The sequence below is a fragment of the Channa argus genome, chromosome 19, assembly GCF_033026475.1.
Source record: "Channa argus isolate prfri chromosome 19, Channa argus male v1.0, whole genome shotgun sequence".
NCBI classification, from domain to species: Eukaryota; Metazoa; Chordata; class Actinopteri; order Anabantiformes; family Channidae; genus Channa; species Channa argus.
In genome coordinates, this window is record NC_090215.1 from 4,609,507 (window position 1) to 4,622,459 (window position 12,953).

The following is a 12,953-nucleotide window of genomic DNA, read 5'->3' on the forward strand; positions in this document are numbered from 1 at the left end:
GTTAGAAGAAGAACTAAACGTAGGGGGAAAAAAATTGCCTCTGCACAGACAAACATCGCCTCAGATGACCAGCACCGCTAGTGAACACTGTAAGAAGACTGACAGTTCGCTCTTCACGAGTCCGCGTAAGTTATTAATAATGTACATTAGTCCGGAACTTAAACGCTGAAGCCTTTCAAGTAGAGTTGATAATGCTAAAAATGAAGCTACCGATGAAAGGGGGTGAAGGAGGAGGCGACGAAACGGCTGACGACGATCGACTGGACCGCCAACATATTCCCAGGGCAGTATCACCCTCGTCGGTGTCCGACAGGTTGGAGCTGGACTTGTCCAGGTCCAATGTGTATCCACCCCAGCTGGACAAGGAAACCGTGTTTGAGTGGTTCGGCCTACACCTAAACCCCGCTAAGCGAGTCGAGTTTATGTGCGGACTGCTTCATATGTGCCAACCCCTGGAGCTCCGCTTTTTGGGATCTTACTTGGAGGATCTCGCTAGGAAAGACTACCATGTTTTACGGGACTTCGAGTTTCGGGCAAATAGCCCGAGTGATTTGGGCCTTTTAACGAACGTGATCGACCCTGTGGTCAGGTCCAAACTTCTAGTCTGCCTGTCCCTCCTCGGTTCTGATAGTAGAGAATGTGCTGGAATACTCTTTCGGATACTGAGCCATGTAGACCCGGCTGTGTTCTACAAAAATTATGACTACTCCCTTCCTCCATTCCAGGAGCCACACCACCACCCGTGTCAGGGGGGGGACATGTACGGGCGGTCAGAGCAGACCTGCGGCTTCTCTACTACCGATTTAGCGACAGGACCTCTGGAGCAGTTGGCCCTGCTTTTTACCATGGCCTCTCTGCACCCAGCCTTCCATTTTCACCAGCGGGAGACTGTCAGGGGGCAGCTTGACAAAATAGAGCTGGCCCTGGATGAGGAGAGACGTCAAAGTCAGTTTAGAATAAACACTCAGACAACGGTAAATTCACGAGCAAGAAACCAACCTCTTTACTAATAAAAGCTAAGCTATTAGCTCAACACTTGCTTAACTTGGGCTTTTCCTTGCTATTGTTAGCTAAATTTGTAAGTTAAGCTAATTAACATCTTCTGGTATAAAAAACGTCCTTTTCCCCGCATGAGCTGTTCTAGACAAGACCGCTAATGCTAACATGCACAGGCTACCGCTCACTAGCGGCTAACGCTAAAGTTTAGCAGGTGGTTTGAACCGCTTACAGCAGCCTTAAAACGCTAATGCGTCCTTTAGCTACTATGACAACGTTTATCATTTATAAACGTCCCGCACGATTAATGTAGGTTAAATAACAGGTTTACTGGGTGATATCCCAAACCCCAACGTTAGCTAACGTTATAGCCACATGAATCTCCAAGCATCTTTTTGACCGTATATTTTCGTTACTTTGGTTACTAACACCTGACATTATTCGAACCCGTCACTGCTATAACTCCGCTGCAGCAGGTGTCTGACAGACGGTTTTTACTGTGCGACGTAACACTAGTACCAATAGGTTTCATTTCCACCAAACTGGGCAGCGGCTTATCACAGAGACTGTTACGCATTATGTCTTGTGCTGTGACGTTAGATGTTTTGTCTCATGGCTCATGTGGTGCTTTTTGGATTTTTACTTGTTGCTTTTCAGGTTTGTTTGAAAGTAATGTTACGTAGCAAGGTTATCGGTTCTGCTAATGACAATTTGTATCGTGTGCTGTTGTTTGCCTTAGTGTTAAGTGAAGGAGGATTTGCAAATCTTAAGACTTAGCTGAGTTTCCTTGAAAGAGATTTCGATGTAGGATCATGCTCCTGATTTGTTGGAGCTTTACCTTTACACCCAGATAACTTCATGGAACAAGCTAGAGGAGCCAGGGTTTGGTGCCAAGTCCCCCAAAAAATCCAAATTTGGCCAAAGAGTGGGGGATTCTGAGAACGACCACTCTACTACACCTGCCAGTCAAGCACGTATCATTGCCACAGACCTAAACTAACCAACTTAAACTTGGTTTTACAAAGTTAAAGTTATTCTGGAGCTACTATTAAAAATCTGAAATATACTGTTTGAATATGGCTTAAATAATGTTTAACATTAGTGTGTTTGTACACAATATTCTTCTTCGGTCAACACTTATCACATTTTGTGTCTACCAGCCCAGAACCGATGTCAACAAGTAAGCAGGTTTTCATTGCAGCAAACTAAACTAAACAGCTGATTGTACTCACTTTCTTCCCTTTGGGTTGGGGTGATTGTGTGAAAGGACGTGCTGGAGAGTTAACAGATTGTTTCAGCTTTTCGTGAAATGTATTTTTACACCTGCCATTCGCTTTATTCACAACTCCTTGGTTATCCCAATATGTATTCAGTGAACTCACTGTCATGAAACCAGTTTGAGATGATGGTAGCTGTGTGACATGGTGTGTTATGCTGCTGGAAGTGGCCATTAGAAGATATTAACACTGTGGTCATAAAGGGTTGGACATGACCAGCAACAATAAATCTGGTAGACTGTAACATTTAAGCAAGAGCACTAAGACAAAGGTTGCTAAGAAAATATTCCCGACACATTATGCCACCACCACCAGCCTGAACCATGATTCATACTTTTACTTAACACCAAATTTTGACCCAACAATTCAAACGTTGAAGCAAAAAATGATACTGGGATCTGTTTTCTTAACAGATGTAGTCTCTCAATAGAAAGCCGTTGGAAATGGGTAATGATTAAAACACTTAAATATCACTTGAACGGTGTTGTCACTGCCAGATAAACCATTGCTGTGTGACGTCCATCTCTTAGGTGTTAGAGGTGGATTTTGTTTCTGATGTGAAGAGTTTCATCAGTGTAACTATAATATTAGCTGCAATGCCTAATCAACTACTTTGCTTTGTTTTTATTTTTTGGTTGAATGTAAATTGACGAGGGAACTCCACACCATTGGGGGTATTGCAGATGCTAGGTTTTGACATGAAGAATTATAAATATTTCTAAATATAAAAAATGACTGCAGTACACAGTGAGTGTACCTTAAAACAATACTGTCTATGTTCTGGATGAATCAACAAGTCTGACTTGATTGTGAGCCAGGGCTTGGCCTGGTGAAGATGCACAGCTTTTAATAAAATCACATTTGCCGTTTTTAAAGGAGAGTACTGGCTCTGGACTGTGGGTCTGTCAAATGTAGTAAAAGAGAAAGTAAGAAGGTTAGAAATAAACAGTGGTAACTGGGGTTTCATGTCTGCTCCATTCTAGTTGATTGTCAGACAGTTATGGTGTGCTGACTTTTTGAAATGCCACAAGCTTAAACCTACTTGAAATATGGAACAGTTTTTGAAAATATTGTAATTTTTTCTTCCAAATTTAATATTTTCCAAAATTAGTAGGTTTATTTTTGGTCACTTTATGTGGACATAAGTACATTTGTGTACAGTGTTTGGAAAACTAAATCCTATACGTGTTAATCTGAAGTTCCCAGTTACAGAAATTACTGTATAAGGTATGACAGTTTTGCTATAGCTGAAGATCTGAATTGGAATAAAAGAGTATGAACCACTAACTGACTGGTGTCCTTTTTTTTTGTTTCCAGGAGCTGACAGGACCAAAGGCGGAATACTTAGGAGAGTGCACGGCCTCCCATCCTCCATACCAGAGTCAGCGCTCCAGCCGCAGAACAGCACCAAGAGAAGGTGTGTATCCTGTACCATTGTTCTGATGCGGGTATAACACGGAAATGACGAAAGCATTTTGACCCTGATTTGTGGATCCAAATTAGCTTCATTTATTCCACACAAACACAGAGTATGCACGGGAGAAAAATCTGACATCATAGCAATTTTTGTATGGAAAGCAGACATTTGCCATGATAGCATGAAACCTTTTTCAGTTATTCTGTGTCAATTACTTGTCAATTACTTGGCCTTTAAAGTATTTACATTGCTTACATTGCCTATAACGAGACCCCCCTCCACCATGCCTTCATAACAGTCATTTTAAAAAATCTGTCCAATACACACATATTAAAATTATTGGCATCTGGGAGTCAATGTTTGCTGCCTCTCTTAGTGTCTCTTCTAAGAAAAATGAACAAACCTGGGAACAGATGAAAACATGAATGAGAGTGAAAATACCCCTTTACATACGTACACTGAGGTTTATGGAAACAAGGCATTTTCTTCACTCGTTTTACATCACGTTTTTAGTGGTTACAGTAAATTGGTTCTATACGTTACATGTTATGAGGTGTCAGTAATTGGTATCTTTACAAAAGTTTTACATAAGTGATCGCTAAGTAATCATTTGTTACAGTAAACAGACTATGGATCAAATGCACTCTGCAGTTGAACCAACAGCTGGAAACAAACAGAACACCCAGCTGGAATGTTGGTGCATCTGCACCAACTTCAGTTTATAATACTTTTAGTTCATATATTTCACATGTGGATTTTAATCTTTTTATTGGTTTTACTTAATATCTTGCATTGCGTGAGAAATAACAAAATATTTGAGTTTGCGTTCGCTAAACCTTTATTGTCCTCTTGCCACCATGCCTGAAGAATTTTCAAGGGGAAAAATGATATATGATCTATTTTTATTTTTTTTGTTTTTTATGTTTGCAGTTTACACAGTAAACATTGCTAATTTTTCTAGATTTCTTCAAATACACATATAGACAGGTACAGGCACATATCAACACATAGTATATGCTATAATAACACATGTAATTGAATAAGCCTAAATATGTTCATGTTATTTCAGTGCATGTACTGTATATCAGAATTTGTGAATTTGATTTCACTTAGTCTCAGTCACTGTATAAGTCTTATGAATCTGTTTTAGAGCCAAAAACTTCATGACTTGTCTCTGTTGTTGCAGCAGTGCATATTGAAGCAATCGTGCTCACAAGCATTTCTCAGACCAGGATAGACAAGGAATACAACTTCGAGGTAGGTAACCTCACCAAAAACACACAGCTCTGCTTCAAGATCTTTGGATGCCGTGTGCATGGACACATTTAATCCCTCTTTCCCTTTGGGATTTCATGGACACTCTAGAGATTGTTGCACCTAAAATTCCAGATTTTGAGAAGGCTTTTCTATTTATCATGTTTTCAATTGCAAGGTCACAGAATTCACTGGGGATTAGTTGAATTAATTTTTGGGATCACAACATTACAAATGCCTGGAGTAACTGATCTCTAGTTCAGGAAGTTATGTCTTTTCCTTGTAGTGTACCTGGCACATTCTTGCTCTCATGTCTGCTTCAAACACCTTTCTATTTTCTCATTGTTTATTTTAGTCTTAAAAACCATGTTCAAACCAACTGTTTTATGTACTTAAGCCTTTCCTAACAAACCTTCAACAAGGCAGATAAAGAATGTACTAAATGCCTAAGCACCATATGAGGTCCTCGGGCCCTATTTAAAAATGGTGGTAGAGTTTATTTTTAGACTACAGTTTGTAGCTGAGTCACAGTCGGGGTCAGCGACATGATGATCCACAGCCAATATTTTACTACCTTCATATGCTTCTGTTTGTGAGTAGTGTATTTCCTTTTATTTTGGCTCAGTTAATAATTGCTGTGCTAAAATTTTGGTGGCACAACACTGCTGAAAAAAACCCTTTTCAAAAATGATTTTAATCCCAACATCATAGTAACTAATAGAAATATTTAGCCCTAACTTACAGAGAGACATTTTGGTGGAGGCAGATGGAGAGGAGACTTGCTTGGCTTGCTGGGCTTTGACAGTCAAGCCAACAATACTCACCACAGTGAGTTGACCTCACTCTCCATCTGTTTATACTGGACCAAAACCACTGATGATCAAAGATTTTCACTTCATAGTGTGTGTGTGTGTGTGTGTGTGTGTGTTGTCATAGCAGCAATGGTCTTAAGGTTTGAGAAACAAGCAGGAAATTTTGCAGACAAAAATTGGGTTGGGATGAGGGCAAATACAACCCTTTCCTCTCCATCGTTAACCCCATTGTGGTGCCCTTAAGCAAGGGCATTGATTCCAGCTGCTTGTGTGAATGTGATCATGACATTCGTGATGAAGAGCAATTGCTTTCACACACGAACAGAGATTTAAAAACCATGTGTTAAGTATTTGTGATAGGTAAGATGCAGTGTTACTAGCACTGATCCATTTACACATTTGATTTCAATATTTCGGACTCTATTGCAGCCATATACGTTTAAAATAGTACAGTGAAACAATGTTGGGCACTAAATGTATTGCATTGTTTTTCTAAATCTATAAACTTTTTTAAATTTTATATAAAATACAGTAAACACATACTAAATTAAACCTATATGTGGTCTTAAAAAGTTGCCTTTAAATCAGCACCAACTCTCTTGGCACAGTTTTTCTACTTGCTGCAGTTCCTTTACAGATTGTACCTGTTTCTGCTTGCAGTCTAAGACTGACTCAGTGACGTTGAGGTCAGGGCTCTGTAGGGATCACAACTACTGCCGGAGGTTGTTTTTGTCTCTGAAGTTAGTTGTTCATGATTGGTTTTGTGTTTGTGCGGGATCACTCACGATTACTAAAGTGCCTGAAAGCGTCTGAAAACAGCTTTTTATCTTTTCCATGAAACCTATTGTGTTGAAGTAAAGACAAACAGTAGGGCACAGGGAGATGTCTGAAGATTGGGTGGTCGTAATGGATCACACATGAAAACACAGATTTGATGTCACCTACTTTAAGAAATGGTTTTTGGACTGCAACAATTTTTGTATTGTGTTACTGAGGCTCATACAGCCTCACATGGTCATGATTAACTCGTGCTCATACAGCTCAGGAAAAGATCATCACAAATATCTAGCTTTATTTACAACCTGCTCTTTCATATCTATGGTTCCTTTATATAAAATTAACATCAAATAAAAGCTAATGATAAAGTGTGTAATATGCATAGCAATGCATTTTTCTATTGTCAGGCAAGATACATTGTTATATCGCAGAAAAGAATGTGCTTATATATGAAGATGAGAAGCCAATTTGGGCTTTGTCTACTCCTCACTTGTTGGGAATTAACTTGATTTTCTGTCTCCTGTGTTTTTCCCTACCACTGAGTGTGTGTGTGTCAATGTGTTGTTAATTTTGAGTTATTTTTGTGTTGTGTAATTCGTGGTAATTTTTTTTTTTTTTTTTCTCCTTGATTTTATTTTTTAAAGGCCCCTTTTTAACAATTGTGTTTACTGTAAAGCTGTATGATGTGGCACTAGCTCATTCTCTTCTCTGATTTTGCTAATGCCAACTTACTCATCATAGTGGTGATGCAAACTGTTCTCTACTTTTTCAGGTGAAGTGGTCAGATTCTTCTTCTAGCAGTGTGACCAAAACCCATCTGGACCTGGAGACCTTCCTTCTTAAGGTACGAATGAATGCTCTCTCCTGTCCTCTAATTTTTAAAAGATTTGTTTTCAGTCATCACGTTTAGAGTTTTGAGGAAAATGGTCTAGCAATGAGTTAAAAGTACAGCACAGTATGTCACCTTTGGCTAAAAGTTAATTCAAGACCACTGAAGCTGAATCCAAAGCCTTGCTGCTGTTTGATAGCACATTTGACATGATTAGACATGATTTGTCATTACAGATATTAACAGACTGAGGATGATAAATATGATGCAGACCTGTTTTTTTGTCAGTATCATCTGCCTGTTATTGACCTTTCTCTTCTTACTGTGCAGCTTCCAAAGGATCAGTGTACTGAGCCTTTTGCAAAGGGCATCCTGAGGCTTCTGAACCAGGGGGACCAGTATCAGGCCAGAGAGGTTGAGATTAAACTCAGGTATAATACATTTGACCTACATACAAAACAGGTATGAGTTTTGTAAAAACTGCATGAATGGTAGCACAGTTATAACCAATAAATTATCAATATGAATCTTTAATATAAATATTTTTGCTTTTGGATTTGAATGGTCCCAAAATGTATTTAACCTTAATGATTCCTTTTATTTTGGAAAGGTTCCTGACTTAATAGAGTTTAGATAAATTCAAATATAGTTCTGTAGGTTATGCCTGATGGACTGGTCAGGAGTCTGTGTAGCTGTTTGCTGTTCCTCTGGCTTACACCATATAGGATCACATGAAAACATTACAGTCTGCAGCCTGCACCCGACTGTGGTCATTTCATTTTGTTCTCCTTGGAGAATCCTGTTCATTTCCTATATACAATACATCTGTAAAATGCTGTGCCTCAGTTCACTAAGAAGACAACTGATGATTAATCATCAGGAATAGTAGCATCAGTATCAGGCACAGTAAATCAGATCCAAATCCCAATTATTCTTTAATGAACTCGTAATAGGTTGTGCCCATTAGAAGTTTTACATCACAGCAGGTTTCACAGTGCAGCATTCTGTTGCAGAGTAGAGTAAAAATTAGTGTGTGAATGTGAAAACGCAATAGACCTTTTTCACAAAAACCAGAAGTACTTAGCGAACGGTTGACCCTATTACCACTTTACGCTGTGCAACGCAGTGACATGGTGACAATGGATTGCAGGTGTGTGTGTGTGTGTGTGTGTGTGTTTGTGTTTAATTCAACAAATAAATTTGACTGTATTTGTATAGTTACAAACATAAACGTTCCTAAAGCAGGACATTTACGCAGGTCACTCACTGTAAAGACTGCCACTACTTTTATCACTTATATTTCTCCTGTACACAGATTGTGTCTCAGGCAAAGATGTATAATGTTTTGTTAAGTGCTGTACATGGATTTACTGTTATGAGCAATTTCTTGTGGAGATGTATGTGAAGCATACTAGCTTTAACTTACAGGCTAAGTTGGTTAGTTTTAAATTAGAGCCATGAAACAGAAAATGGGTTAATATTCCACCATAACAGCCATTTATATCACATCATAACTTTATCATTTATGTTCATCTTTCTTACCTATGGTGAGTGGGAAACTTGGTGGTGGTCCAGTTTAGAAGAGTCATTGGCAGCTACAACACTTGCACTGGACAAAGTGGAGACAGTTTCCTCTGTGGCTAATTCTTCATAAACATTCTCCCCTTTCGGTGGTGCGACAAAGTTGTTCAATGAAAAGCTGCTTGGGAAAAGTGTTTATGAGCAACGTGCTGCGTGCTTTAATATAATGACCCAGAGTGAAGTGCTGGCAACATATGTGCTGCCTGTTTGTTTTGGATCTTTTGGAAATGAGCTAAAGGACAAGTTTGTCTGTTATTGCATCGAACACGAACTTTCAAGTTTGCTCCAAAAGCTTGTTTTTCTGCGATTATTATTATTATTATTATTATTATTTATACTATTATTATTAATATAAAGGCTGTACAGAACTGAGAATTTTTAAATCTCTGAAAAACCCAGCAGAGACATACCTTTTGATTGTAGAGGATCCCATCATATCAGCTTCCATTTTATTAAAAATGGAAATATGATGTATAATATCTTCAGAAAGGTAGTGGTTGTTTCACTAGCTTCACTAGTTGTTTCACTAACACACACACACACACACACATAGGTTTAGCTCTGCCTAATTTATTTGCTCTACATCCTCTCTGTCTCTACCTTTTAGGGAACGGTTTCTGTCTGCTCCTCCAGTCTTCAAACAAACCAGAAAGGTCTGCAGCTTCTTCAATTGTGACTCCAGTTACTCTGCTGCACGTACCTGTTGCAGATGTGAGTATCAGATCAAGTGTGAACATCCATGAAGCACTGACTACAAGTCACGTTATTTTCTCTTTGGCTTTGAAGTCAGTGCTTTGAATGGGTAACATTTATCTGTTCTGCTGCTTTATATAGTGCTAGTCATCTGAGTCACATCAGATCAGTGATGCATCAGACTGTTCTCAGGCATCAACCCGATAACAAGTGATCCTGTTTTTTTTTTTTTTTAATAGGCAACTGCCAGCTGGGAAAGGTGTACCAGGGAGACTGTTCTGATGTCTCCAGTCAGGAGGAAGGTGAAGAAATGTTTTTACAACACTTTGCGTTCTATTATTTATGTAGGACAAGTGTATGATATACCAATCAGCAGGGAGAAGGCAACAAAGAGAATCAAAGAAATTCACATCAGCATGTGTAATAAGTGATCAGTGAATGAGGCCTGATTGTGTGTACAGATAAAACAAAGGAGCAGCCCACTAACCAGAGCTGCAGCTGTAGTTTAAGCTACACAGTAAAAATGAAATGGAAATGCTGAGCCTGTTTTAAATACTCAGGTTTCATCATCTATATGTGAGTTAAGCTCAAGCCGCAGCAACCACAGCCCCAGTCTGGCTCATACTTTACTTTGTTAATGCTTTTTGGAAAAATGTCACATTCATTACTAATCCTGATGACTTCATGTTGTATATCTGTCCTGGTTCTTGAAATTTGCAATAGGTAAAGAAGTGTCATGTACAATCAATTACAGAGAAAGAAGGCTACAACAATTGGGCATCGTCTTTCTTGAATATTGATGCAAGATTTTTCTCTGTCTCTAGATTTAGAGTCGTATGTTCAGGGACAAAAGAAAAAGCATGGGACCAAGAGTCCCTGTCCAGGGTGAGTAAACTGTTGTCTCATCTGTGCCGGTTAGATACAGAGATGTTTCCTTACATTCTTAACAGGACACGCTACATAGGAAAAAATATAAGTACCTTTTTAGACTGTTATAGTGATGCTGTTGAGGAAGTTCAATAATAGAGTTTAAACAACCTTTAAGTGATCTCCTCTATGTTGAAGACAACACTTGTATTTCTCTCCTTTCCATCAGTCTCTCCAGTGCCAAAGCTTCCCAGGGGGACAGTTGGAAGGGGATGCACACCACTGAGCTCAGTGGTCCAGCAGAGAGGAGGAAGAAGAGCTGTACACAGAGGAGCAGTCAGGAGGCTGAGCAGGTGAAGGCAGAGTGCTATCACACACACACACACCATCCCACTGCTGTTAGGGTGTTTTTGCCTTTTGCTTGTTGCCAACTTCCTGTCTGCAGTACGTCTACATCCCACGACAACTTGCGGCTGCCGAAGGAAGTTCATGACATAATTCAGAATGTTGTGGGATTTCTATTGAGATGCTCAGGCATCCAAAACATTGTTACCCCAAACATGCTTGTTCACTGGTGGCTGCACTTCTTGAAGATTCTAGAAGACTGTGTTCTCTGATGCATTAAAATAAGAAAAGTAACATTGTCCTTTTGTGAGATCAGTGTTCATAATTTACCTACCTAGGTTTCTGTAAGGGAGAATTGCTGCTGAGTTACTGGGTTGAAAGTCTTGCTCAATCAAGTTGTTTTGCTTTTCTCACGTGTACCAGCAGCTGATCTTTAGCAGTGTTGGTGTAATTATTAACTCAGCAGTGCATTTCTGCAGGACAGCTCCAAGAAGACTAGTTAATCATTCCGAGGTTGTAGTTCTATGCCTTTGTACCTCACAGTGTCACAATGCCACGTGAATGGGACTTCTCACAGCTAATCTCACTGATGTAGGTCATGACTACATGTATGTGAGCTGACAAAGCAGCCTGCTCCCTCCCTGTTATTGTTATAATATAGGATTTATAAAGGTAAATGCTTGTATGTGCCTTGTTTTTCTTTGTATCTGTAATAATTTTTGGTAAGAAATTACATACAATGCACAACATACTGAACAGCAAACTAACTTCTTTTGAAGGAAAATGAAAATATTTTTTTTCCAAAAATGTCTGACAGGGATATTGTGGTCTAGGATATTTGGATGAATACAGTAATGATACACTGTTACTATATAAAGGTTGTATGTTTTTAGTATCCAGTTATATGTAAAAAAAAATAATATCTACAAAAAGTCCTACATGATTTTGATTCAATTCAATTCAACTTTATTTATATAGCGCCAATTCACAACAAAGTCATCTCAGGGCACTTTACAGAATAAAGTCAAGATTATAAAGATGTATAAAGAGAACCCAACAATTCCCCACTGTCTTCCCCGTTTAGAAGATAACCGTTTTTTTTTATTTTGCTATAGCAATAATTTTGTGCACAATTTGTGGTTTGGGCCACATTAGGCAGTGGAAATGAATAAAATAACATTACAAATAAAATGCAATAATGTATGAAGACTCATCTAAATCCTAAAGGAATTCTTCCAAACTCAAAGCTGCTCTGATTCTTTTCACAGCACCAAGAAATTGAGACGAGAAGCCACCAAGTCATAAAAAGCACCAGAGTCCCACCTACAGAGAGGTAGGTCGTCCATTCATCAGCGTTATATGATGATGATATGGGAACTGTGCAGATGGGTTGTAACACTGAAACAGACGTCATGATCACGCTGTCACATGAAGGCTGTGGTGATTTTAAAGTACAATAACAGTTCAGAAGGGTTTCAACATTAACACACATTATCATAATTTATTATCAGATTGTACTTAATTAATTTTGAAACCAATGTATTTACAACATGTGTATTAATTCACAGCCTCTAGTTATTGGGGGCCAGCAGCTGTGAAAACTGAACACTGGAGTCTTTAGCTGACTTCATTTAGTTCAGTGTAAATAGACAAATGTGATTTAAAGAAGACCCAGCTGAATATTGTATTCATATATTTAATTGTATAGTTCTCTGCTCCATCTTACTCCACTTTCCAGGGACAAGGGGAAGAAAAAAGGAGCTGCCTTTGTGACTAATGGTAGTTTGATACCAGCTTTATCAACTCAGAGGAAAGGTTGGTGCCAAATCTAATTTGAGTAACTAACATATTTGGAATTAGATCATACATTCGGTTTACACGTCTGTTATACCTGGTAGACTTTGTGCAGTTGAACATTCATGTTGTTGCAGATGGGGGTTCTGGTGCAGATACCTTTGGTGAGACCTCATCAGAAAGTTACAGCTCCCCATCCAGCCCTCAACACAGACCAGAGAGTCTGGATAGTGAGGACGACAATAACAAAGGTAAGAAGAATCATCTGTGCTGTCTAATCTCTTACTCTAGGATGTGGGTGTAATATGGAC

The 12,953-nt window shown here is 39.0% G+C and overlaps 1 protein-coding gene across 4 annotated transcripts in view; it reads left to right on the top strand.

The window, feature by feature from the left end:
- The window catches only part of zcchc2 (zinc finger, CCHC domain containing 2), a 19,042-nt gene continuing 6,089 nt past the window's right edge, over window positions 1-12,953 (top strand). For 2 of the 4 annotated variants that reach the window (XM_067486152.1, XM_067486151.1), the window contains exons 1-12: window positions 3-974; window positions 3,591-3,690; window positions 4,877-4,947; window positions 7,306-7,377; window positions 7,693-7,793; window positions 9,551-9,654; window positions 9,876-9,938; window positions 10,461-10,521; window positions 10,733-10,856; window positions 12,117-12,181; window positions 12,587-12,663; window positions 12,780-12,893. In XM_067486152.1, the coding sequence (XP_067342253.1) occupies window positions 192-974; window positions 3,591-3,690; window positions 4,877-4,947; window positions 7,306-7,377; window positions 7,693-7,793; window positions 9,551-9,654; window positions 9,876-9,938; window positions 10,461-10,521; window positions 10,733-10,856; window positions 12,117-12,181; window positions 12,587-12,663; window positions 12,780-12,893 (1,735 nt within the window). In that variant the 5' untranslated portion in view covers window positions 3-191. Of the gene's footprint in view, window positions 975-3,590; window positions 3,691-4,876; window positions 4,948-7,305; window positions 7,378-7,692; window positions 7,794-9,550; window positions 9,655-9,875; window positions 9,939-10,460; window positions 10,522-10,732; window positions 10,857-12,116; window positions 12,182-12,586; window positions 12,664-12,779; window positions 12,894-12,953 lie in introns of all 4 variants that reach the window. The other 2 variants (XM_067486150.1, XM_067486148.1) reach the window with 2 other exon arrangements.